At 41.8% G+C, this 25,757-nt stretch overlaps 1 protein-coding gene across 3 annotated transcripts in view; it reads left to right on the top strand.

Moving 5' to 3' along the window:
* The first annotated feature begins 227 nt into the window (after window positions 1–227).
* The window catches only part of LOC129194901 (sodium/calcium exchanger 1-like), a 52,672-nt gene continuing 27,142 nt past the window's right edge, over window positions 228–25,757 (top strand). For 2 of the 3 annotated variants that reach the window (XM_054800415.1, XM_054800414.1), the window contains exons 1-3: window positions 228–364; window positions 24,097–24,329; window positions 24,755–24,894. In XM_054800415.1, coding sequence (XP_054656390.1) covers window positions 24,188–24,329; window positions 24,755–24,894 — 282 coding nt within the window. In that variant the 5' untranslated portion in view covers window positions 228–364; window positions 24,097–24,187. The remainder of the gene's footprint in view (window positions 365–24,096; window positions 24,330–24,754; window positions 24,895–25,757) is intronic. The other variant, XM_054800416.1, reaches the window with a different exon arrangement.

Genomic DNA, 25,757 nt, shown 5'->3' with positions numbered 1-25,757 from the left:
TTGTGGGCTCTCACACACAAAATACACTCTCTTGAGGAGTAAAGTTTTAAATATTACATATTTTCACATTTATTTATGTAGATATGCATTCATCAATGACATTTTTTTTACCATTAAAAAAACTCCACCCCTAGCTAGTGTCTTCCAGTGAGAGGGAGGTAGCGAGGCGGTGAGAAAGAGATCGAGCGGATGGAGGAGTGCGCATGCTCATTGGCTGTCGACTCTTCGTCTCTTTAGGAGGAGGAGAGGAGGCGCATCGCATTGAGCCGCTCAATGGGCCACGGAAGGGAGGGATGAGCACACGCGGGGAGGATGAGCCACTGACTGAATGAACCAAACGAACCGGGTTAGCTGTGCGACTACGGTGAGCTTTGTGACCTACTGTTTACTTTGTGGGACAGGAGAATATCATACGCGCGAATTGGTTGCATGTGTCTGTAAAATGTGCTGTTGCACGCATGGATGGAGCGTGAAGGTGATGCACTCGGGTTAAGGGGGGGACGGAGGAGCGGATACTAGACATCCACCTCATACAAGCATGATGTTTGTTTGGTTGGTGGGGGGGTGGAATCCGGGGCCAAAGGCTGAGAAGTACTCCTAAGAGGGCGAGGGAGGGCGAGACAGAGGCGAGAGACGCGCCATACACGCACACACATTTGACTTAATATGAATGCTGTTTTAAAAATAATAGTACAGCACTTGGTATTGTTGCATGAATGATATTCCTTCTAATCTTCATGCAATTGGTGATTTTGATTAATTTAATGAGGATGGTTGAAGGGATCATATTACTGCTGCTATTTGTAGACATGATAATGCCATCCAAATGTTACAGATTACTGTTGATGTATCTATGTTTATAATATAATACAGTGTATAATGGGGCCTGGTGCTGGTGAAGGTGGTGCTGATGATGAGGAGGATGTTACAGATGGTGACACCTGCATCTGTGATGATGATGATTTGTGTCGTTCACTTCGTCTTGTTTTTTGGGGGTTGGAACAACAATTAAAGTTAGTAAGTAAGGCCGTCTTAAAGGCACCTTATGGAGTTTTGTGGCAAAAAAGTGATGAGCGTCCATTAGAGGCATTGGAACCTGTAGTCATTGAAGGATTACCGTGGTACCCATGAACATATAACAATGTAATAATGCTAATAATGATGGTGTTGATGGCAACAAAGTGATGGCATCATGCAGCCACGCTGACTTCTCTCAGCAGGCTGAATAATTGAAGCAAAGACATGTCGCCCACTGAATAATTGAGGCACACAAGCTGTCTAAAAGAAGGCTGTAAATTAATTTGCATGATTTTGCTTACATCAGCAGCAATAGGGTTTTTGTGTTTGTGTGAGTGCTCCGTTGCTTTGGTGCTGTCTCACTGCTCGAGCCCAACCGATGTGGGATTTTTGGGGCCGATACCGATATTGGGGGCTGAAAAAAGCAGATATTCGATATTTCGGCCGATATATGAAATAAGACCATTGCTTTCCACAGGATATATACTGTACATGAACATAAATTCTTATACTACCCAAAATATCATCCAACACAAAGAAGCAGAAGACTACTAAATTAAAATAAGGACGTTTAATTAGTAACACAGTCCACATAAGGACACGCTTGTTTGTGATTTACTTTTAGGTGTTGCCACAAATTTGTAGTGTTCTTTGCTTTGAAGGTGCTGGAGCCCTGGCTGACTTGCACACTGCAGATGTCGCATCTAAAGTAATGCCTGTTGAGTCTTTCGTGAAGTGGCTCCACACTTTACTCTCTCTGCCTGTGAAATGAAAATATGTACATTTAGTGCATTTGGGTAATTAGCCTAGAAGTTGATACTATAGTTGACCATTTTAAAATACAAGCTATAGTGACTGCATTTGGTTGAAAGTGATAAAACATAGGCTAATGTGAGGTGTTTTCAAACTAATGTTGAAAACTGTGTTCATAAAAGGCTTATTCACAAAAACATCTTAACAATATCAATTAGTCATATTTGCTAGCTATTGAAAAGTTCATTTTGCAGCCACTGTGTATTTGCAAACAGCTCAAAAACAGATGCTGAAGCAAACATTAAAAAGTGGGGAAAAAAAAAGTTGACTACAAAGAAAATAAGAAATAATCAAAACATGCATCACATTAGCAGACTTAATACAAGGGACTAAACTACATTTTATGTAACAACGTATCTGCTTTCAAAACATGCAATATATCAAATAACAACTAAATACATTACCTGGAACATTTTCAAACTGATTTTAATGAAGACATTAACTTGTGAATGTATGATCCCCTGTAAATCCTGCATGGAAGTATGACATGAAGCGGGATGCTGCATATATCTGCATATATCGTTATTTCACTTTAAAACGCTGTATAATAGTCTTAGGAAATGGCGGACATGTGGATTAACATTTGCATCTATCTTTGTTTACCTCACAGAGATGCAATGTACACAACGTTAAAACACTGTTATACGAGCTCTAAAACTTGCGTGAAAATAACGAGAATGTTTTCCTTGATGAGCCCATGACAGCGTGGCACTAAAGCGTAGTGGTACGTTTTTTACAAAGTCACAGCTACCATGGTGTAAAAAAAAAAGTAGTTTGTCGAGTGAGTGAGGCAGAAAGAGCGGCACCTCGCTGCTCTGTCTGTATGTGTGGGGGAGGTGCCAGGTGCTCAGTCAGGGAGCAGCACAGAGAGACACATGGGAACGGACCAACAGAATCTCCGCACAGCAAAAAAACTTAATATATCGGTTACATATTCACTGATATTGATTAATCTGTGGTACGTCATAATCGGCTCGATTAATCGGTCCGCTGATAAATCGGTCAGGCTCTACTCACTGATATTTGTGGTCTTTTTATTTGTAATTATTTCAATGTCTGCAAAGACCAAAAAAGGGTTTTGTTTTTTAGGCCATGACACAGAAACAACTAACTGTGGAGTGGAGCAGCGCTCTAATTAGAACATTTTCTGATTATTTCCGCTCACAAATTACTAAGACGGGAGCAAATGTTTGCTTGAGGCTTCCTTGCCTTTTACTCCAACAACACAGTTACTTATCCCATCCACCTAATCCAGGGCTTTGCTGGAAAACACGGCCGTTTATTCATGACTATGGAGAGAGTAATTCGAGAAATGTCAATATTGATTTTGTGGTGCTTTACTTAGCCGAGCAACATTTCTACTTAGACATGCATCCTGGGGCCGCACGGTGGTCTAGTGGTTAGCACGTTGGCCAACACAGTAACAGCTTGGAGATTTCTGTGTGAAGTTTGCATGTTCTCCCCGTGTGTGTGTGGGTTTTCTCCGGGTACTCCGACTTCCTCCCACATTCGAAAAACATGCAGGTGAGGTTAATTGGCGACTCTAAATTGTCCATAGGTGTGAATGTGAGTGTGACTGGTTGTTTGTCTATATGTGCCCTGCGATTGGCTGGCGACCAGTCCAGGGTGTACCCCGCCTGTCGCCCGAAGTCAGCTGGAATAGGCTCCAGCATACCCCCGCGACCCTAATGAGGAAGAAGCGATATAGAAAATGGATGGATGGATGGACATGCATCCTGGCCGTCTTTAAGAACTGCAAGTCTGAGTGCTGGTGGCCAAACTGACCTGAGTGCATCCACAGCTAATCCATTAATGACTTAAACAACGCACTCACCCAAGGAGGTAACCACCATCCCGGTGCTCTATTCTGGTCCACGTTAATCTGGTTATGTGTATCACTGGTTTCTCAACCGCGGGATCCCGTTCATGACAGCTTAGTGTGTGTCTGGTCCAATGACTGAGTGGGACGTCCCCCTGGTCATAATCCTGCTTGCTTTCTACCGAGTGGATGTCGTCTCTGTGATACATTCTCTCAGTGGGAGTGGCTAGCTCTGGCAATGCTGTTGTGTTTTCAAGGTTTCCTGATGGGAATTCAGTCAGAACTTATACAAAAATGTATGCACCGGTTTGTTGCAACACTCCATAGTGATGGCTGACCTGTTGCTGCAACACATTCCCAAATGGTGAACTTTTTGCAACATATTCCACAAAGATGGCCGACTTGCTTTAACACACTCCACAAATATGGAGGACTTGTTGATGTACCGCAATCCACAAATATGGTGGACTTGTTGCATGCACTCCACAAAGATGGCCAACTTGTTGCAGCTCCCTCTACTAGGATGCCTGACATGTTGCAACATATGCCACAAAGATGGCCGACTTGTTGCAACACACTACACTAAAATGGTCCTCTTCTTGCAACAGACTTTCAAGAAGTCGACTTCTCCACAAAGATGGCCGACTTCTTGTAACAGACTTTCCACAAAGGTGGCAGACGTGTTAGTGACACACTCCGCAAACATGGCCAGCTCATTGTTGCAGCATTTTCCACAAAGATGGCTGTCTTGTTGCAACCCACTCTCCAAACATGGCATACTGTACAGGGGCTGTGTTTCACCTGACAGGTGGCAGTAATGGGTCAACCCAAATATCCTTAGTTTCCTTACAGCAGTGATTCTCAACTGGTGGGTGACGACCCAGAAGCCGTTTTCAGTGGGTCCCTGGGTCTTTGGAAAAAAAAAAAAAAAAAAAAATAGTGTAATGACCCAATGTCCGTGAACACACCTCGTGTCTGTACTATTTGCTTGCTACCCCACCACGAGGTGCGGGCAATGTTTTTATGGGCGACTTGGTCAAGCTTGAGCGGTAGGAGAAGTGACTTCGAGTGTGGACTTAAGGCGCCATTCGTATGACACACAGCTAAATAGCTATAGTACGTAGCCACTGGAAGAACACGGCATCAAGCAAAAGCTCATGTTGTGTTTTGCGTGTGGAAATTCTGCCCACAATGCAGTATGACGTACTATTAAATGCTATTGGCCCAGGCAGAGGGGTGGTCTACAGAAGAAATGGTCCTCCGATTGTTATTAAACTTACCTAGTGAGTATTGAATCAGAGCACCTGGACTCACTTGATTTTTAACTTGTTTCGCCTCTCATACAGGTCCATGTGCAAATGCCCTGATTCAACTTCCCAGGAGCTATCCCATGTACTGTAAAACGTTACACACACATTTTTTTCAAATTTGTGATTTGCGATATTGGTGCTGAACTGATTGTGAAACTTATTTTGTGTTGGCACATCGTGTTAGTTTGCATTACCTCAAATTCAAACTGCACTCTAGTATCTTTTCATTAAGGGGACTGTTTGCAACTGGTTCCAGATAACACTGCCAGCACTTAGCAAAGGCTCCTGCACATGTGTGTGTTACCCGGGGTGCACCTTACATGTTTGGAGCAGGAAGAGGGCGGGATATAATGCTTGCAACACAGTCAGAAGTTAACTCACTCTACCCAACCACGTAACCATTGCAAACAGCCTTTTTACATTTAAAATTTAGTTAAGTAAAGGTAGTTTATTGAAACAATAACATATTTGACACGTTTAAGTTTAAAATTTCTGAAATTAGGGTCATCGCCTAACCAAAGGGTTGATGGTGGGTCCCACAGCCAAACCAGGAATAGTCGTGCTCGCTAACAATCTTGCACAGAAGAAGATTATTTGTTGTCGTATTATTGTGGGATGCACTCAGCCTCTTAGTTTTTTTTTTTGTTAGAGTGTTTGTTATTGTCCTATTACCTTATTAGCCTCCACTATGTTCGCATTTGCTGATGAATGGAGGGTTTCCGGGAAAAGACAGTAAAACGCTGTATTTCATCCTGATGTTAGGACACCATCACCTCTCATGGCTTGGCGAGATCTACCACCCCCTCCTCCTTTCAGAGTCAGCCCTATATTGATTTTTAAAAGCCATCATTTCTCAATATGTCATCTCAATCTCATTTAGTCTTTTAATTGGCTTTATTGAATATTATGGACTGAATACTGTAGCTAATAAAAAATACACATCAAAACACTGATGACTACAGAGAAGTCTCTCCAGTCACTCCCAAAGCATCATCTTTTATTGCCAAATGGTGCACCTTTCAAGCACGGACCATCGGCTTCATTGTTGGCCGCTCGCACTCGGTGCATCTCGCCTGGTGCTGATGCAGGAGTGCAGCCATAGTGATGAACGACTGAGTCATTAACAGCCTGCGGCGCTCAATGCAGCCTGCACTCCTCATGCTGACCCAGGTAGGCAGCAGCGCTTGCAGACAGCTAATACAAAAACATAACAACTGAGCTTTGTTCAAGTTTGGAAATGTAGCTCTCATTAGATGTGCAAAGTGCAAGTGCTTCCAAACTGTACCAAACTGTATAGTTATGTAAAAACACTAGTTATTAGCACGAGTCACCAAAGATGGAGCAAAGGCTTTTTCTCTTTAACCAGGAGTTACCGCAACATACCGCAACTTAATGTGTTTTTATTGTTGCTGATTGCTTGTTAGTAAGCAGGACTATGCAAAAAAATACAAAATAAATAATCAAAATAATAATACATTAGTGGTCAAAAGTTTTTGAACACTCCAATTTCTCTGGAGGAAAAACCTACATTTTTAAGTGTTAAGCTGGTCTGTCTCTTCCATTGTTAATTCCCTTTTTTCTTACCATTTTTGTTGCAACAAAGGACTTTTTCCCGTACAGTGCTGTTCAACTGATGTTCACAAGCGTACAGTATAGTGCCACAGTGTGTTCCGAACACTGTGGCACTGTGGAACACTTTTTATGCTGACAGAGGAGGTAGTAAGTACTCCAGAACTTGGAACACCTGTAGGAATTAGTTGCACCAACTGCCAAGGCTTGATCAACCTCCATTTCTGCAGAACAGCTTTAAATTGTTGACCCATTTTGTGGTCCCCGAAACAGGCCTTTTTGTACAATTCTGAAATACACATTATTTTTTCAGTTTGGGTAACCTTACCTTTTTTCACCCCTTACCTTTGTACCATTTCACTTTTGACCCGTAGTATATATATCTGATTGTAACCTAACTTTGTGGGGAGCTGAGTCACGGGAAAAGGAGCATATTTTGTATTTTCTGAATAATGGCGTGGATCCACTGCATATTTTGCATGATTTCTCAATTAATGAGGAAATTCTTTATGCAGGAGGTGTGCATCTGTGATGGTTAGGGCATGTTCAGTGTGTTTTACTTGGTGCTGTTTGCTTGTGAATAAGCAGGCTTGTGGAAAAAAAAGGAGCTATGTATGCTTGAAGGTGTTGTCCCTTGATGGAGGTCTGTGCTCAGTCAAAATGTAGCTGTTGCTTGAAATTGCACTTTAGTGATGGCCTAAGTGGGGGAAAGCATTGACAACATATGAAAGATGGAGGAGAAAAAATAGGCTCATGAAGTGCACACTCGTCACTGTGAAATGTGGAGAGTCCTTTTTTTTATGATGTAACCATAGGAGACGATGACAAGTGGTGGACAGATGGAGCACTTGTTGCTCGGCCGCAGCTGACTTCCAAGTGGCCTTTTTTTCTCCCTCTCGTCCTCGTCCTAGTCTGCCCTCGCCACCCTGTTATTTGGCCTCTCCACCCAGCTTGTGCGGTTTTCACTCTCTCATTTTCCAACCGTTGCTGGAAGCACCAAAGGACAAGTTAAACATCTGCTACCTGTGGAATTAAAGACTTACACCATTGACACTGCATATGCTGCACATTGTCACCTCAAATTAATCGGAACATTCATTCACAGGAAGTAGCAAACAGTCTTCCTCTTGTTAACTCTCCCTTTCCCCCCCCCTCCCTCGTCGAGCCCGCTTGCATTCCCAAATTTCCTCCTGTCTGTAACCATGGTGTCTTCACCTCACGCCCACCCTCCTCATCCTCAGTGTGCCTCCTCCGTGCCCTTCCTGCTCTCCTCCATTATTCATTTGTGTGTAATCTGTCACAAGCATAAAGCCAAACCTGGTTTACATAATCTGATAAGCACACGTGGTTTTTGGACATGTGTGCGCGTGTGTGTGTGGAGTCCTGGTGAATGCTGGAATGACTGATAAGCGGGAAAACAATAGAGGGGGAAAGTGAGGCAGGATTTGATGATGAATACCCATAATCCCTATTGTTGTCATGTTCTCGTCGTCCTCTGCGTCTTGATTTTTCCTTCTTTCTTTTCTTTTTTTTAAGCGCAATAGTTGCTGTGACATTTTAATAATGTTTCCCTTCGCCAAGTCGTCCTTTGGGGCTTGTCTTTGTCGTGTTTTGTCACCTCGCCAAGACCTTCAGTGTTTCAGAAAATCCAGCTACTGAATCTTCCTGTGGGAACATAATGGCCTCCGTCTAGAACAGGTTTCTCAGCATTACCCTTTTTTTGTGTCTCCCTGAGATACAGACGCTGTTATTTTTCTACAAAAGTCTCTATTTAGGCTGCTAGTATTTTTAAAAATGTGTTCTATCTCCGCTAATGGTGTATTAAAATAATCTGACATTGTCAAAAAAAAATGCAATGGCAACAGGTGGTTCTACAACTTGACCTGTAAGGCCCTTTCAGAAACCTGAAGAAAGACAGAAAGGCACAACAAAATCTAGTCAAAGAGTAATGAGTATTATGAGTACGCAATTAACATACCAGTAAGTCAGTATTTGTGTTTCTTTTCCCTGTTTTTATTAGTTAGCAGGCAACTTCCTTTTTCATTGGAGATTTTAGAAGTTTACAAATGAAATGGTGCTAGCTAACTAATTACAGCAATGCAAAACGGCTAACCAATAAACAAAACTAAATGAAAAAGCCAATTTTACATATATTTCACGTAAATTAAGGATTTTCAAACATAAAAATGGGTAAATTAGCTAAAATACAAGAAAATTAAGAAAATGCTTCAAATTGTGATTGTAGCATTCAACCATGGTCACTTGGTGTCAGTAATTGTTCGGTGAGACAAGAACACCGGGCTTTTATTGCAGGTTCAAATTATCACACAACAGATACAATAATAATAACATCATAATAATAACCATAATAATCATATTAATAACACGGGCTACTGTTGTGGCCATAATCCAGCTAAAACTCAACTCTGAACCTCCGACGTCACTTCCTGTCCACAAGTCCGGAACACATTTACTGCAACATACACACTCTACTATATTATTGGAATGTAACGGTCACTATATGGCTGTTATTTCATGTCTAGAGGGCTCTAATAATGTTAAAAGTCCTATTTAGAAGATTATAAACAGCTTTTGTAAGCCGTAACTAAAAAAATATTACTTTTATAAAGAAGGACTCCTGCTTTGCAGAAATTCACTTATCATGGTCGGGTCTGAAACCAAATAACCGCGATAAACAAGGGGTTTCTGTATCTGTATTACATGAATGCAATTATGTCTTACAAAGGATTTTGCCCACAGGGGGTGTCACAAGTAAAAAAGTGGCATTTCAGGGGCTATCCACACCAAAATGTTTTCAGGTCAAAACGGCAAAGTATTTTATCGTTTCAGCTTCTCATTTTTCTGGGAAGCGGAAGACGACAGACTTATGCACATGCTTTCTTTCTTCTTCTATGGTTTGGTGTGTCATGTGGTTATGTCTGCGTGTCTGTTCACAGCGCCACACGTAGGTGTACCTTGTGTATTACATTATTTTCACTCAGTGATCCGTTCCCAACTATTTACTAATCCAGCACAGTGTGGATGCAAATTTTTTTCAACCTGCCCAAAAAAAAAATATATCAGGAGCGTTCCCGTGTGGACAGGGCCTCAACATTCAATAATAAATGACGGTTGACATGGCTTTAACAATGACATAACTTCATTGTTGAGGTACAGGCGCAAGTACCTCATTATACACTGGAATTATTATTATAAAGTTTCACTTTATTGAATTTTATTTTGAATCTTTGAAAGGTACTGCTGGGTTTTGTGAGCAATCAAAAATATGCTATTAAAAGCAATTTGCATTTAAAGCTTAAATAATAAGCAGTCATGTTGTGGGCAATTTAATTTCTTTTTACAGGGAAGCAGAATATTGCACAGTTTGAAGATCTCATCTTAAAGTCTATATTAAGCAAAGTACAAGCAGACACATCTATTACTATAACAAGAAAGGAGATAAGAACGTTGGTATTTATTTCTGATTGGTATCGGCTGATAAACAGGACAACATTGCAGTATCGGTATGGCACTTGAAAAAGTGATATCAGGCCATCCTCAGTTTAAATACATCCCTATTCTTGATGTTGCAAGATTTTGTGGCCTCATTTGTATGCTTGAAAGTGCCTGATTTGAACGTTGCAAAAGGTGAATGAACCCTGGTTGCTTAAAAGGGTTTCAGTTCTTTTTTGTCATGAGAATTATGAGGAGAACCTCCTTTGGAATGTTGTGCTTTGTGGTACCCGAGCAAGCCAACTGCTTATTGTGTAATCTGTGTGTCAGATTTAGTTGTGTCACATTGTTGTCTCCCGTCACCTGCCTCCGGAAAAGTTTCCTGATATTGCACCAAAAAAGTCAGCTCGGCTAAATCCTCTTTTTCTCAGAGTCGTGTTCTCTAAAGTAGGCGCCTCTCACCTCAAATCTATGTTTTTTTATACACACATATACGCTTTGTGGCTGTACTGTTAGCGTTTGTGTCAATAGGTCTGCTTTGTTGTGTTGTTCAGTGAGCAGAGATGTTTCAGCATCAAATGCACAAGACAGTGTGTGTGTGTGTGGGGGGGGGGGAGCTTCCATTTGTTGGAATGCACGTGCACGTTCCTTCAGGGTTTGTGCAATGTGAACACCGTGTTGCCAGTTTCTCTCAGCGTCACATGCACACACACCACACTCACATGCATGCACAAATAAGCAAACAGAAGCATGCACCCATACAACATACACAGATGCAGAATGGCGGCCAATCAGAGCGAGGCAGGCTGCTAGTGTTCTATGAACATCTGCAATCTGGCGAGTGCCGACAGAGCATATCCGTGGCTTCTCCATCACACGGGATTTGCCCACTGGCGGAGATTATGCTGATTGTGTGTTGCATAACGTTATATGTGTCATATGCATCATGGGATTGCATACATTACATTACATTGGCGGGCTGGGACGGGAGGGTGGTGTCGATTACAGGAGGTTGCCCAGGTCAGTTAGACGGATGAGTGCCACATCTGCATGGAGGCCCAGCACCTGGACAGCACTGCACACATAGTCACTTAATGGCTTTAGGCCTATGACGTCACAACTTAGAGACCTTTGCTCTCAGATAATTCCACCATCTTTTCGACAGTATTGTTCTAAACTGGCAGTGTTCTTACTCTGACAGTGGACAGTAATCTATTTCTACCATCTTGGCTCAACAACAGGGCCCTGTTGTGCAAACTGGACCAAATTGCACCAAACAATCTATCTTCACCTTTGTTTCACCCTTTCTTCATGGACATGGTAACACATCTGATCCGTCCCTAGCTAAAGTAGATGTGCCTGACTTATATATATGCCCACCACAGTATCTTCTCTACACATCTTAAAATAAATCTCTGCCAACTCTTTACCAACTCTCAGTCAACTGTGTTTCTGTTTTCATCTTGTCTTGCCTCCAAACAGTCAGGAAGAGGTTTCACTCTGTGCTTGGTTCAGCACCCAGACGCTTTGTAGAACAACGACGCTCCATAAAACAACAGCTGTCAAATGGAGACGGGGCCGCTAATATACACACGTAGGGTGCAGCAAGTAAGCATCTTGGGGAGCAATGCAAGGTAACGTAGTAGAAATTCGGAGGGGAAAAAGTTGATTGCAAAGCAAAATGCCACAGCCTGGTTTATTTGGTCTCAACAAATTTTGACAATAACGTCGTTTAGCATCAATTTGTGGGACAATAAACATTTCAAAAGGCACCCGCATTGTTTTGTGACGGTTTGTTTGTCCAGTCATATTTTTCATTGTACTTTTCTTAAAATTAATGTTAAAATCTTATCTCATCTCGTTCTCATGGACCCAGTCTCGTGCATCGTCTTGTCTGAGCTGAGTGTCTCGTGATACCCCTACATGTAAAATACAAGAATAGAAAGATGAAATACACGAATTAAATGAAACAGTAATTTAAAAAAAGAGGGAACATCTCCTTACACTGGAAGGGGCGTTGCAAAAGAGGGAGAGACAGGTTTATTGAGAGGAGGGAGTGTGAATAATGAGTCCACTGCGCTGCTTAGTTGTGACTGTCAATTTCATAGGAACAGATCCTTTCGCATGTTCAAAAATACCAAAAATATCCTAGTCAGGGAAGGAAACAAAGTTTACTAAAAAGCTACAGCTTGTTTTCCTTCAGCAAATAGGCCAACCTAGCACGATGGTGGTGAAAATTCCTATAATTATGGAACCTTCACAGTCAGTTTTGTTCTGACCGGTAGAAATGTTCTTGGGACATTGAGTGGAGATCAGTTGACATTTGGTTGAGCAGGGTGTGATTAATTCTGACTTTCAATAACCTTGTCATGTCATACGATTGGAGAAGAGCGGTGGACCGTTGTAGCCACATAACACGAGACCTCTCTGGACATGTTACATAAAAAACAAGTAAGCAGACGTGTATTAGTATTAAAGCATGAGTGTGCTATAAAAGCAAGGACGTCTCTGGACAGGTGGTGAGCTCATCCTATAGCTCATCCAGATTATACTTGAAGCATGACATGCTAAAGAACGACGGCACGGGATATTTTCCCTCACAAAGCTTGGATACATCAATGTCATGTCCAAATTCTCATTCAGTTGTATGATCAGGGATTATTACACAGGCCATTTCATTGGGTACACATATGCACAGCTAAATTGGCCATTGGTGTGAATGTGAGTGTGAATGGTTGTTTGTCTATATGTGACCAGTCCATAGTGTACCCCACCTCTTATCCTAAAAATCAGCTGGGATACGCTCCAGCTCAATTGTGACCTTAGGCCGACAGGTGCTACTGTATAGACAATGGATGGATGGATAGTTTGCAAGGCATCATACAGAGATCATCAGATATACAGTTGTACCCAATGAAGTGGCCAGTGAGTGTCTGTGATTGGCTGAGCAACCACAGGGATTGTTCTTTTCACTGCCTTGACTCCCCACCCTCAAGATCATGTGTCTTGAAGACAGTGTAGTTATTAACCTTGCGCTCCGGGCCTGTCTCCATCACCCTGTAAAGCAGAGGCGTCATGTGGCGCTGCAATGAAACATTCACTCACACACACACACACACACGCGTCTGCTCAGATCACAGCAGACTCGGCTCCGTCTCTCACCCCAAAGGGCCCTTGCGCACTTTTCCACATTTCCTGTGCCATTCGTCTTTTCTATTATCTTCTTTTGCGTTTTGTCCATCCTGCTCATTTGTTCCTCCCTTTGTGCATCCTCACGTCTCCTCGATCTCCCGATCTCCTGTTGCTTGCTGGCATCCCCACAGCCACTTCAAACACGCTACCATTATGTATCAAAGTGGATATTAGCGCACACGCACAACCACACACATGCAGTATGCATCTGCTGCTAGTTTATGTCTTCAAAGGCTACTTAAATGTGCTCTCTTTTTGAATATTCATTCATGATGCATGCTCTCACACACACACACACACACACACACACACACACACACACACACACACAGACACTTTGCATGCAGGTGCATTAAAAATGTATAGGAGTAGAAACGTTCACAGCAAAAGGCGTGTGCGAGGGAATATGTGTGCATTTGAGCGTGTGATCGGGCCGCACAGTCGCTTCTGGTTCTGCTCAGATCTTATTAAGAGGTCCACGTTGAGGTTTTTTTCTCTTTCAGGGACCGCCTCACTCTTGCAGATTCCACATTTTATTGTCTTATATCAAAACAGGAACCCTATGGATTTTTAATGATGGACCATCAATGCGCTCATTATAGCGGGGGCGTTTATTTACCTAAAGTGCAAAACGGGCGGGTATTAATTGAAAGCAAGCGAGAAATGGAGAGAGGATGTTATTTTCTAAATTTGAAAACTTTGACAATCATTTGGAGTGTGGGAGAAAGTGGAAAGGAAAACGTAAACGTGACAAACTCTCTTTGACAACATGCTCATTCATTAAGAAGTATATCGCACAACACAGCAACATCAGAACCAGTGTTGTAATAGCAATCTTTCCAGCTAGCATTAATTGCACTGAAGGGTTCATTGTAAACAACAGTACGGCAAGTGTAACACACATGACTTTGACACCAACAGCTGAGTAGCAACATTTTAAAGTGCATGCAGAGGTAGCTAAAGCTGCCGGACGCTGACCACTCATAATACTTCAGATGCAGCAAATGTCATCTTGTGGTGTTTATACAAACTACATCAGGTGGTTGCCTACAGCCACAGCTGGTAATGCCAATGTTTTTTTGACCTCACGCTGATTAGAGAATCCGGCGGTTATTTTCTTTGGTAGACCACACGCCCAGTGACGATAGCAGACCACGTTTAATTGAATAGAGGTGTTAATTGGAGCATTTACAGTAATGTTCAACTTTTCTTCATCATAGTAGGTATTTGCTGTCCTATATCAAACCATTCAACTGAGTCACTCCTGGGATTTCAATTGGCAACACCCCTTTTTTTAATCCACAAGCCCCATCCCCCCTACGGCGCACATCAGTCTATGAAACGAGCAATCGATCTAAAGATAGACGACAAAGATTGACTCCTCTCATACACATAATGATGCTCCTGAAGGCTTTTGTATGTCATTAATTGCCATGGCAACAGTACTGGAGCTCCACACAGTGACAGATTAGGTTTCCGTTGCCATTGACTATTATTGGATGTGACAAAGTGCTGACACACAGTCATCGTTGCATAGATTTTGTCAGTGTGTGTGCGTGTGTATGTGTGAGTGTAGTGATGTGTAGCGTAGTAAAGGGAAGTCAAACAAACTTAAAAGAGTGAGTGCTAGAAGCTTTGGGAGGTGTGACACCTCCCCCCCACTAAGTGGGCGGAGTTACACAGCATGCTGTTTTTGTGTGTGTGAGCTGTGAAGCAGGTGAGAAGAGCTCAAGATGTCTTTAAGCGAGAGCAGATGGGAATTCAAATGTTATTGGAGCGTATGCTTCATGACTCATTCATAGTGTGAGTGTGCTCGTGTACCCGTGCATGTGTGTGTGTGTTTGTGTGTGTGCTCTCCTGCTAGCTGTGGAGGTACTTGTCACCCTGAGGGGCTTATATAAACACAATTACACACCAGCCAAAGAAAGACAAAGCCAAGAAGAGATGTGTCCATGCAGAATGTTCAATTGTTTTCTTACAAGTGATTCTTTACGTTCTGACTGAAGAAGTCACATTTGAAGTTGCAGGTTTTCATGACAGCAGGAAGGAAAAACCTCCATCGTCATGGACATGATACGTCTTTGACCCGCCCCAAGCTGGATGGGCCAACGCCATGTATACACCCACCACTTTGCAAAATAAGCAGGCTTCGCTACACATCTTAAAATAACCCCTTGCCAACTATCCGTCAGTCCGGTAAAGACAAGGAAGCTTTAAATTTGATCAGTTTGATTTTCTTCAGCGAAAAGGCTAACCTAGCATGATGTTGTTATTAAAGTGTGGACAACACACTTCCAGTACACTATTGTGAGACCTCTGAGACTTATTCAAAATTGCTGAAAATGATGATAATATGGGACCTTTAGAGCATTTTAGGAACTGTACTTAAAATTACCATTTAACTCATTAATGTATTTTAAAAAGGGTGCATTGTTTTTTGAATTGTTTGTGAGCACATGATGTTTTGCAGAAAAGGTCATACGATGCAAAGTCAAACCTCCAAATGTGCACAGGAGCGTGACTCACCTGCTCGGCTGACTCGCAGACAGCCGGGCACAGAGTGGCAGCCAGCCACAGCAGCGAGGTGCTCACAGTGTGCACTCATTTTCAGCTGTGCTTTGCCTTTATTTATATAAAAAAAATTCTCCCCCATGCATCCGATGGTTGCGTAAATTAATTGTGTGGGCAAACAAGAGTGCCAAGTTCACGTAGTTGTGTTTGTGTGTGGTTAGGTGAGCTTAGTGAGCGTTGTTGTTTGTGACCTTTGGATGCTCGGCTGCACATCAGAGCTGCCATACGGATCCACACATGCTGATCAGTATGTGGAGAACTAGGAATGTCTCCTCAGCTGCAAAAGATCAAAGGTTGTTGAAACACTCAGGCTTGTAATGAAATCTTCACCTAACTGGTGTCTAATTGGCGAGTGTGTGTTGCCTGACGGTGTTGGTCGGGATCAATAACCGTATCCCCCTCGTGGATCAATTCTGATTACACTGCTAGTTAATTGGATCGCATTCCCATCACACATGTCGCTAAGCGTTTCTTTTTTTCCCTTGGATGAATTCAAGCTCTTTGGCTGGAAGTCCATTTTCAGCATAGTTTGTTCTGCTGGTGTCAGTGTTGCAAGAATGCTCGTGTGTCTAGATGCTGTTGCTTGTACATCAGGAGGTTTTCGCTCCACGTATGTTTCGTTATTTCGATGGCGATGCAAGTCTAGTTTTAAGTGTAAGTCTGAATTTATAGCTAAATTATACCTGCCGTAATTTCCGGTGTATAAAACGCACTGGTGTTTAAGCCGCACCCACTAAATTTAGAGAGAAAAACGGATTTGTACATATAATGTATAAACTGTACCGGACTATAAGCCGTACATGTCCACCTCATAAAATGTCATATTGTGGTGCGCACTATCTCTTTATTTGACAGGAGCCAGTCATGAGCTATGAAAAAACTCACAACGAGCTTGTCAACCCATTGTAAATAGCAGGAGGTCATGACTCAGTATAACAGTTCAACTCACGGTGTCATCTTCCAAAGAACGCTACACAGCAACTTAACACTCAAAACACCTATTTTAACTTCTTCCCATTTTGCATTTTGTCCCAGCAAAGCATGTCGTTCAAAGCATTTAAAAGCTGATTCATTCAGCTGCCTCTGTCCACCAGAGGAGCCTCCGGACTCCGACTCCTCTGGAATCTGCTTTTATGCTTCATAGCTCTCCATTTAGTTGCATTTTTCTGGATTTTAGTTTTGAGTTCAGTCTGTACAGTACAGATAAATAGATATTATCAGTTTCGCGATAGTATTTCAAATCGGAGGGGCATGACAGAAAATAATAGTGTTTTGGTTTGAGTCCACCTTCTGGAATGAATTAATGATGCTAACCGAAATTCCGCTGTATTATTGTCTGTAATATTTTATTCACTTTGTTCGAATCTCCTTCGGAATTGTGGAATTTCCTCGTTGGTACTTTGGCTTCTGCCCACATCCATAAACATGCATGCTATGCTAATTGCAAATTGTGTGAATGTGAGTGTGAATGGTTGTTTGTACATACACGTGTCCTGTGATTGGCCGATCGCCAGTCCCTGCCTCTCATCCACTGTTAGCTGGGATAGGCTCCAGCTCATGACCTAAATGAGTATAAACGGTATAGAAAATGAGTGAATAAATAATATAAGACTGAGCTTTTCATACAGTTCCCTAACAAAACACCATGAGAGGGTTTGATGGGTCACATGATGAAAATGATGGATGCAGTAGAGTTGGGGTCGGACAAATTGGTGCAAATTGTCCAGCACCCCTTCCTGTGGAGGCCACAGTCACACTGTCCTGCATGACCACTGCTCAAATTGTACACTAGTTTACATTCTAGCTCACTGTCTATTGTGTAATTTTGGACAATTGAACCTTGTCATTTCCTGTTTGCATCATGCTTGTATGCATGTGTGTATGTGTATGTGTGTGTGTTTGACTGAGCGCTCCATTCAGCTGTTGATTGCCATCCCTCCTTCCTGCACGAGCAACCATTCTCTCCTCAATTCTCCCATCCCTTTCTTGTCTTGAATTCTTATTTGCTCGCCAGGCTTACCTCATTTGTGTTGAAGCCACTGTGAGCGTGCACCCGTCGCCTGCTAATTACACCGGGTAAAATTGTGGCTGGACACGTTGCCGAATCTGTCGGGAGGCATTTGTTGTTCACATTGTGTTGCATTTGACTCGTATTGTTTACATTTGTGCACACACATGCCACACTGTCCCGGTGCAAAAACAAAAATCATATGCATTACCTTTATTTTTGCAGCCATAATCAAGATTCATAGTAATAATAATAGTAATACTGTAATAATGATTACGTTTGTAATCATTATTTACTCTTGTACTTCTGAAGTTCTGCACACAAAAGGGTGAAAATAGGTCAAAACATGCACCCCTACGGTGTTGCCTGTGCTATTATTTTTCTGATAAATACACAACATGGAGGCGCTGTTATTAAACCCCAGAAGTTGGCCTGACTTGAAATTTCTCACGCATTTCATGAAACACCCACTGTAACTTCCAGAATTTAGCACAATTGTCACGATTCAGTACACAAACACATTTTTGGACACACTTTTTAGGGGGACTGGCAGGTATGTAAAATTTAAGCATGATTGGTTGAAAAACATGGCCGCTGTCAAGCACAATAGAAGTAGTAGTATAATAGTCTTTATAGAAGGGCACGGGCAGGGCTTAAACTAATTATCCATTATCATTGACTGTTTGTCTAATAATTATAAAACTTTGATAATATCTGTATTACATGTACGTTAGTTAGCATGTCTTGCAAAGCACTTTCACCACAACCCATAGGAGGTCTCACTAATTTACATTCATGTCTTGAGGCTTCAGACAAAGTCCATTCTATACTAATGTAACCTGTAAGCTTAATTATTTGGCTTTTTATTTCTTTTCCAAAAATGTACAAGTATGTTTTTGTTGTCAAAAAGTGTACTTCAGATGTTCCACTACAGGAGTGAGTGATAAGCAGAGCTGAATGCATCTCCCACTTATCTTCACTTGTCTCGTTCCCCCTCATTCTTTTCCTCCCGTCGACAGCCACACAAACAAAATAAATGTCTCCGGGTGACAAGGCGGCGTTGTGGAGCCGTCTTATCCAGCTGTACAGGTGACGGAGGGAGGCCCAACAAAAGAGGGTGCAGGACTTTGAAAAGGGTGGACGACAAGTAGAGGCTAAATCGGGCTAATTTATGCCACCACTGTTTGGGACATCAAGATACAGACTCGCGCTTGGTTAGCAGGATTGTGCACAAACCACTTCACTGCTTTCCACAAAAAGCTGGTTAACAGTGATGTGCAGGTCAATACTGAAATTGATTCTCAATTTAATCTTAAAGTATGGATACTTTGGATACTTCAGTCACTCGAGGTAATGTATATCATTAACAGCAACACAGTGGAAAGTAACTAAATTATTGAGGTCTTGTTTAAATGATTCACAGTTGGTAGGAACTACTTTTTGTATAATGCGTAAAAGCAGCGGCACACTGCTCCGTGAGTCAGTCTCAGTCTGTTGAATTGAAACAACGGCCGATCGGAAACAAAGCCTGGTGAATTAGTTTTCATTGTTTTAGTCATTGTTAATAGTTAATCATTTATTTTAATGAATTTGTTATTTTACATATTTTCTATTTTTATTTTTTAGAATACCATTTTCACATATTTGATATGATTTTGTCCCGTTTTTTTCTGTTGTTGTATATTAGCTGTTGTATAATAGCTCTGATGTCTTGTGATCTTTATGCTCTGATTTGAAATGCACTACTTTTTGCAATTTACCAGACACATTAGGTGTATTTTCACCAAGTATCGGTGTCGGATCGGTATCGCCAATACCTGCCTGAATTTTACTCACTGTCGGATTGGGAACGAAATCAGTGATATTGCACATCACTACTGGTTAAATAAACCTATGTAGATATTGTGAAAACTCTCATGGCCTTTAGCTGTTGATAATGCACATTACCACCACCTTCAGGACTGGAGTGGCGGTTACAGAGATAGGACATTTTTGGATTTTCCCAAAAAGGGCCCCATCCCCATACTAATTTCAGGGCGTGTTTAAATGATGTACTTCCCCATCGTACAGAAAAAGAGTACAACATTTTGAACACATACATAAGTCTGAGAAGTTGGAAATGTAGGCTAGGCCCCTTTAATGTCCCTGTGAATAATGCATGCATCTCAATGCCAAAATTCATGCTCATAAAGGCTTTGTGTATCTATGAAGGTGCCGATCCCAATGAGGATCTTCCAGTTTTCTCTTCTAGTTATGTGTTGAAAGCTTTACAGGGAAGCTGGATGTTAGAGAAAGTCCAAAAAAAAGAGTATTATTCCACGTTGACACTTTTGGGGGAAAGTGAAAGCAGTCAGACTCTTTCTTCTCCACATGAACTGTACTTCACCTCCTCATCTCCCTTGCATCATTGTGGAATAGCAGCCCACTATGGAGCTTCTTTTTTCCAGGGGGAAAACTGGAGGAGAAGCGAAGGAATGAGGGCAAAGCGATGTGATCCACTGGATTATGCTCTTTGTCGCTCTCCGTCTTAACCTCTGTGACCTTGGGATACAGGCTTGATCTAACCTTCTACACACAATATGACACAGGCTGACATCAACACTTAACACGGAATGCTGTGTGTGTGCACGCCCAGGGCATTTGGATCACAAGTGTTTGTGCTCTAAAAGTGTGATGCATGCGACCTGTGGCTGTGTGTACATCAGCATGTTTATTTGTCGTCAGCTTCTAGTGACGAACCCTTGTCTCTCGGCTGGTATCATCTTTTTTGAACTGCATGCCGCTGGAATGCATTATTCTATATCTTGTATCCCAATCCACACCAAAATAAGCTGTGAAGTAGTTTTTTGGAAATCCAGCTATCCAGCAAAAAGGTTATGAAAACATCCATTTGGAGGTGAAGACCAATTTGTATTCAAATGCATTTAAATTAATATTATTTGCATTTATTTTATTTTATATTACTCTATTTTATGTATTTTTTCCCTATTTATAGATTCATTATGTTCATTATTATAGTAGAATAATTATTGTATTGACCTTCATGTAAGAAAATACCTGAAAAAATGGATTGTCATATATTTGGCATCTAGAAATTTTATACACCGAAACCAACAGGTGCAGCTTTTCTTTCTGTGACTCCCACTCACATGATTTTTTTCCTAAAAAACAGCTCCTGAAAAACAAGGGTGGTCTTATATTCAGATTCATCTTATGTCAGGGTCTGGTATTATTTATTTCATACATGTATTTGCTGTATCTGAACAAGTTTGTCACTAGGCAGGGCTGTTTCATCCGCTAGCGAGATGCAAGATTGTGATACATTGTGATGTACCGTGCATTCTTAGTTACAGTATGCAGTATATATCATATTCTAAGTAGCTAAAAAAAAATTCCAACCTCAGTCTTCCATAAGATTCCAATCTGTGTGTGTGTGTGTGTGTGTGTGTGTATGTGTGTGTACTTCCTGTGTGCAGGCTTAGTGACGCATGTGTACTTCAGTGTGCCGTTCGGCCCAACTGCTTTTCCTTCCACTGGGCTGGCTTTTAATCCGGCTCCCGAGCGCCGGACCGAACTTCATAGCGTTCCCTAACAGGCTTGGACAGCTGCATTCGCGGCCCCGGTAGGGAACGATCACAATCGCCCTCAAATCTGACTAATTACGCGTCACGTCGGCTCGATGGCTGTATAATCCCTGAGCCGCTGATTCCACACTTTGCTGTTTTATCATCGCCTGCTTCTCTTCTGGGCTTTTATCAACATTCCGTTTTTTTCCTTATTGATTGAAGCGGGGGGGGGGCGGAGAGATAAGGGAAGGAGATGGATGGTTAAAGACATCATGCAGGAAAAAAGCAGCATCCATGTTTTACCTCAATAAAAAAGTGTTTGGTAGCAGACAAAAACAACACAAGCGCTGAGCAAGCACCCTTTGGTAGGTGCTGATACAAAGATTTATTGTCTTTCAGTCCTTACAGTCCACCCACGTGAGGGCCAAGGAGTGCAAACAAAACTCCATGGCACCATAAGTCGTGTTTTTAGCATTGTTTGGCCTTGGCGGTGGTCCAATGTCTTTAAAGTGTAGCACTGCAATCTGCAAGGAGCTAACAAGGACAGGTTCCAGCTTAAAACATGATCTTTGAGCTTGATAATGAAGTTCAATGCAAGTACAGTCTTTGTGATGGAGATTATTTGGGCTCGTTTCATCTCTCTCGAGCAAATCCTGCAGCTTTTCCACCATCCAATGACATCAACATGGTTTTATGCGAAAGACAGGGCAAAGAAAGTATGTATTTAAAATACTTCACAGGCAAATTTAGGCCTTAAATTGCATTCATATGTCTTTTCAAGAGGAAACAAGCAAAGGAGTTGGAGCTGAGTCTACAAAGATGCAGCGAATCAAAAGTCATTTAACCCTCAGACAACATTAGCCCTTTGCAGTATGTGCATGCGTGTGTGTGTGTGTGTGTGTGTGTGTGTGTGTGTGTGTGTGTGTGTGTGTGTGTGTGTGTGTGACTCATGGCGCCAAACGAGGCAGAATAGCAAAGCGCAGCTGATGTGATATGAATCAACAAGCATGGTCAATGAAGGGGTCAACACTTGTGTGCATCTGTACGTGCATGTATGTGTGTTATCCTTCATTGCCCCACAGGCAAACGCTATTCTTAACACAGTAAATTTATTTAGAAGGACAAATGTATTTTTTTTTTAACCACCTCCTCTTGACCATCTTCACTAACAGCTGCTGGCCACTTCATTAGGTACACCTTGATTGATTGAAGCAATGCTCATTAATATCGTCTCAATTCTTCCATCAAACACCATTTGGATGGACTCTGCCCTCTCTCAGGTGAAATATCAGTCACCTCCGACCTCACAAATGCTCCAGAATTCCCACTATGTGTGCACAGAAATGCCGTTTTATGTACGTGTTGTCCAGTGAAGAAGTGACAGGTTGTTGACCTTACAAGAGAGATGAAGACAAGGTCAACTACTCCCTGCTACTGTCACCACCCATGACTGTGTTTGTGCATGTGCAGTATGTGAGGTTAGCACGCTCACCACCTTTCCTGCACGCACAAATGTCCCTGCCATTGTTGTTGTTTAAGTGACTCGTGCGGAAAGTTTTGCACACGACAGATGACTTTTGGTCGCTTTGACACAGCTTTGTTCACCTGCCATCATCATCAGTACACTTACAGTGCGCATCACAAACAAGCGCGGTATAGTCTGTTTTTTGAATATACTGTATTAGCGCAAGTACAAGAAGTAGAGGATTTTGTTCAGAGTTTAACCTCTCAGGCTGAGACACTGCCATAGTGAGAAACAAAGTCAACAAAAATGATAGCAATCGATGAAACATGTGCAATCATATACAGTGATATTGTTCAGTGTTTCCCACAGGACGTTGTGGTGGTGGGTTGCAGGGGAACGGGCTACTGTAGATGACATTGTCGTGTAATTTGCATTTTCCATGATGCATGTGCATGTAATTGTAATGAACGCTGTCGGAGGACGGAATAATGTTGTGGGAGCGACAAAAAGTGAGTATTTACAACACATTGTTTTTCTTTAATATCAGGAACAAGACAGAGCCGCCTGTGAGTGCTTTTAGAGGGGGGAGGGCCCATTATAATGTGTTTATGAGGAGGGGGTACAGGTAGTGCCAAATCTATTTATTTATAGATAGGCAGGCTGCCAGAAATAAATTAATATATGAGGAAACACTCTTGTTATTGAAATGTGCCCTTGTAAATATTATTTAAGGGTTGTTTAATCTGCATTACATTATGTGTCACATGACCTTTTAGCTCCAATGGCTGTAAATTCTCTAATTAACGCCTCTATAGTCTCCAATAGTCGTCAGTCTACAAAAGCATATAGCCACCGAGGTCTGTAATTAGTGCCAGGTCGAAAAGCATTGGCATCAACAGGTGTGGCTGTAGGCAACCTTCTGATTTTTTTATTAATTCCACAAGATGGCAGTAGCTGCATTTGAAGTATCATGAGTTGTCAGCATCCAGCAGCTTTATCTACCCCTCTCTGCATGCGCTTTAAAATGTTGGTACACAGCTGTTGGTGTGAAAGTCATGGATGTAACACTGTTATTTACAATGAAGTCAGCACTATCAATGCTAGCTGAGCAGTTAGCTCCTACTACAACATTGGTTCTATTGCTGCTGTGTTGAGCAATTAAGAAATTAACTTGTTATATATGACGACTTTTCACATTTAGGAAATAACAGCCTCTCCAATTGTTGCCCTTTGTGCTTTAAATAAATAAACGGCCCAGCTACAATTAGAGCATTTACAATATCTTTTCTCTAATTTCCGCTTTTTCCTTGCAGGTTCTGACTTCGCCCTGAGTGGACCTGAGGCATCTTCCTGTTGAGTTCAGTTGGCAGACGAGCTGCACCAACAGAACTGGCTCCTGCAGCCATGTCCAAGCCTCCTTCCTATCTCATCCCCTTCTCCCCCGTCCTCTTCTTTGCCTCCTTAGTTTTTCTCTTATCCTGCTCTGGATCTGTCCATGCACATTCACCTCAGAACTGCTCGGCTGGGGGGGACCCGTGTCAAGATGGTGGGTTGATTGTCAATATCAGTGGGGAATTATTAGAGTTCTTGCAAAAAACGAAAGATGACATCAGTCTGCTTTGCTGCTGATATCCAGCTGGGCACAGAGCCAATGGGTGCCATACTTTCACACTGCTATGTTATTTATATCATTTTTGTAATTTTTTTTTTTTAAAGTCCAGTCCAGCATAGATGATGAATGCTGCGTTTGCCATGTAACGAACTCAATATCAATCAGTGTTATGATCCCTTGATAATGTCCACATATGGGAAATTCCCATTTATGGCAATCCTTACCATTGAGCCATAACAAAAAGGTCCACTCTACTTGACTATTTATACAATTAGAGCAGCAAAGATTAATGAGCTCATTGCATAAATTCCTCCATATTTCCTCATATTTTGCTTGTTATTTTTTCCCCTACATTCCAGGCGTGCTGCTACCTGTATGGAACCCCCAGAACCCATCGGTGGGTGACAAAGTGGCACGGGCCATTGTTTACTTTGTCGCGCTTGTCTATATGTTCCTGGGCATGAGCATCATAGCGGACAGATTTATGTCCTCCATAGAGGTAGGTGTGCAAATTAATGCTATTGCATGTCTTTGCTATGAAGGCTGAAGCTGATGCAACCTTGTTGGCATGTTTTTTGGTTAACGTCAAAAATGTATGCCACAATTTTTCCTCGGTTTGTGGACATTAGCGTACAATATGACGTGCGTCTTGCCATGTTATTAATGCCTGAGTATTAATAACATGGCAAGACACACGTCATATTGTACGCTAATGTCCTGTATTCTTTTAATCAGAACATCATCTTTGTTTGTGTCCTATTAGCCAGCGAACAAAATGGCAACTGGACACGGAGTCACGCTGCCCATCTATGATGTCATCGGCGGTAGACTACACAAAATACGTTTTTATAGCTTTAGAATTGTAGTTTTACATGTATTAAAGAATTCTAAATGCATGTAAACGATGAATGAAATGGATAAATGAACATTTAAGGTTACTTTTACCTTTTAATGAAGAATACTATTTGCAAAGACACGATAGCGAGCCAGCAGACGGACACCATCTTCCTGTTTTATCATGAGTTATTTATTGAATTGTCTTGAAGGTGTTTCTCACCTTATTTATCAAAATGCTGGCACTTTCAACTTTCTTGGGCTCCATTTTGGGGTACAGTATTGAGGTGAGGAACACCTATTGAATTCAAGAAAGAACTCATGGCAAAACAGGAAACTGGTGGTGGTTGAGCTCGCTGCCACATTGTGTCTTTGGGGACAGTCACATCAAGAATCATGTCTGCAATTAAGGTAAAAGTAGCCTTAAATGCCTTTCATCCATCATTTATATGCATTTCAAATTGTCGTCTGCTTGTCACACTATGATTGTAAAACTATTAAAACGTGTTTTGTGTTAACATTTTTGGC

The sequence above is a fragment of the Dunckerocampus dactyliophorus genome, chromosome 15 (assembly GCF_027744805.1).
Source record: "Dunckerocampus dactyliophorus isolate RoL2022-P2 chromosome 15, RoL_Ddac_1.1, whole genome shotgun sequence".
In the NCBI taxonomy this organism is placed as follows: Eukaryota; Metazoa; Chordata; class Actinopteri; order Syngnathiformes; family Syngnathidae; genus Dunckerocampus; species Dunckerocampus dactyliophorus.
The sequence above is the reverse complement of the archived record's forward strand: the minus strand, read 5'-3'. Positions and strand labels throughout refer to the sequence as shown.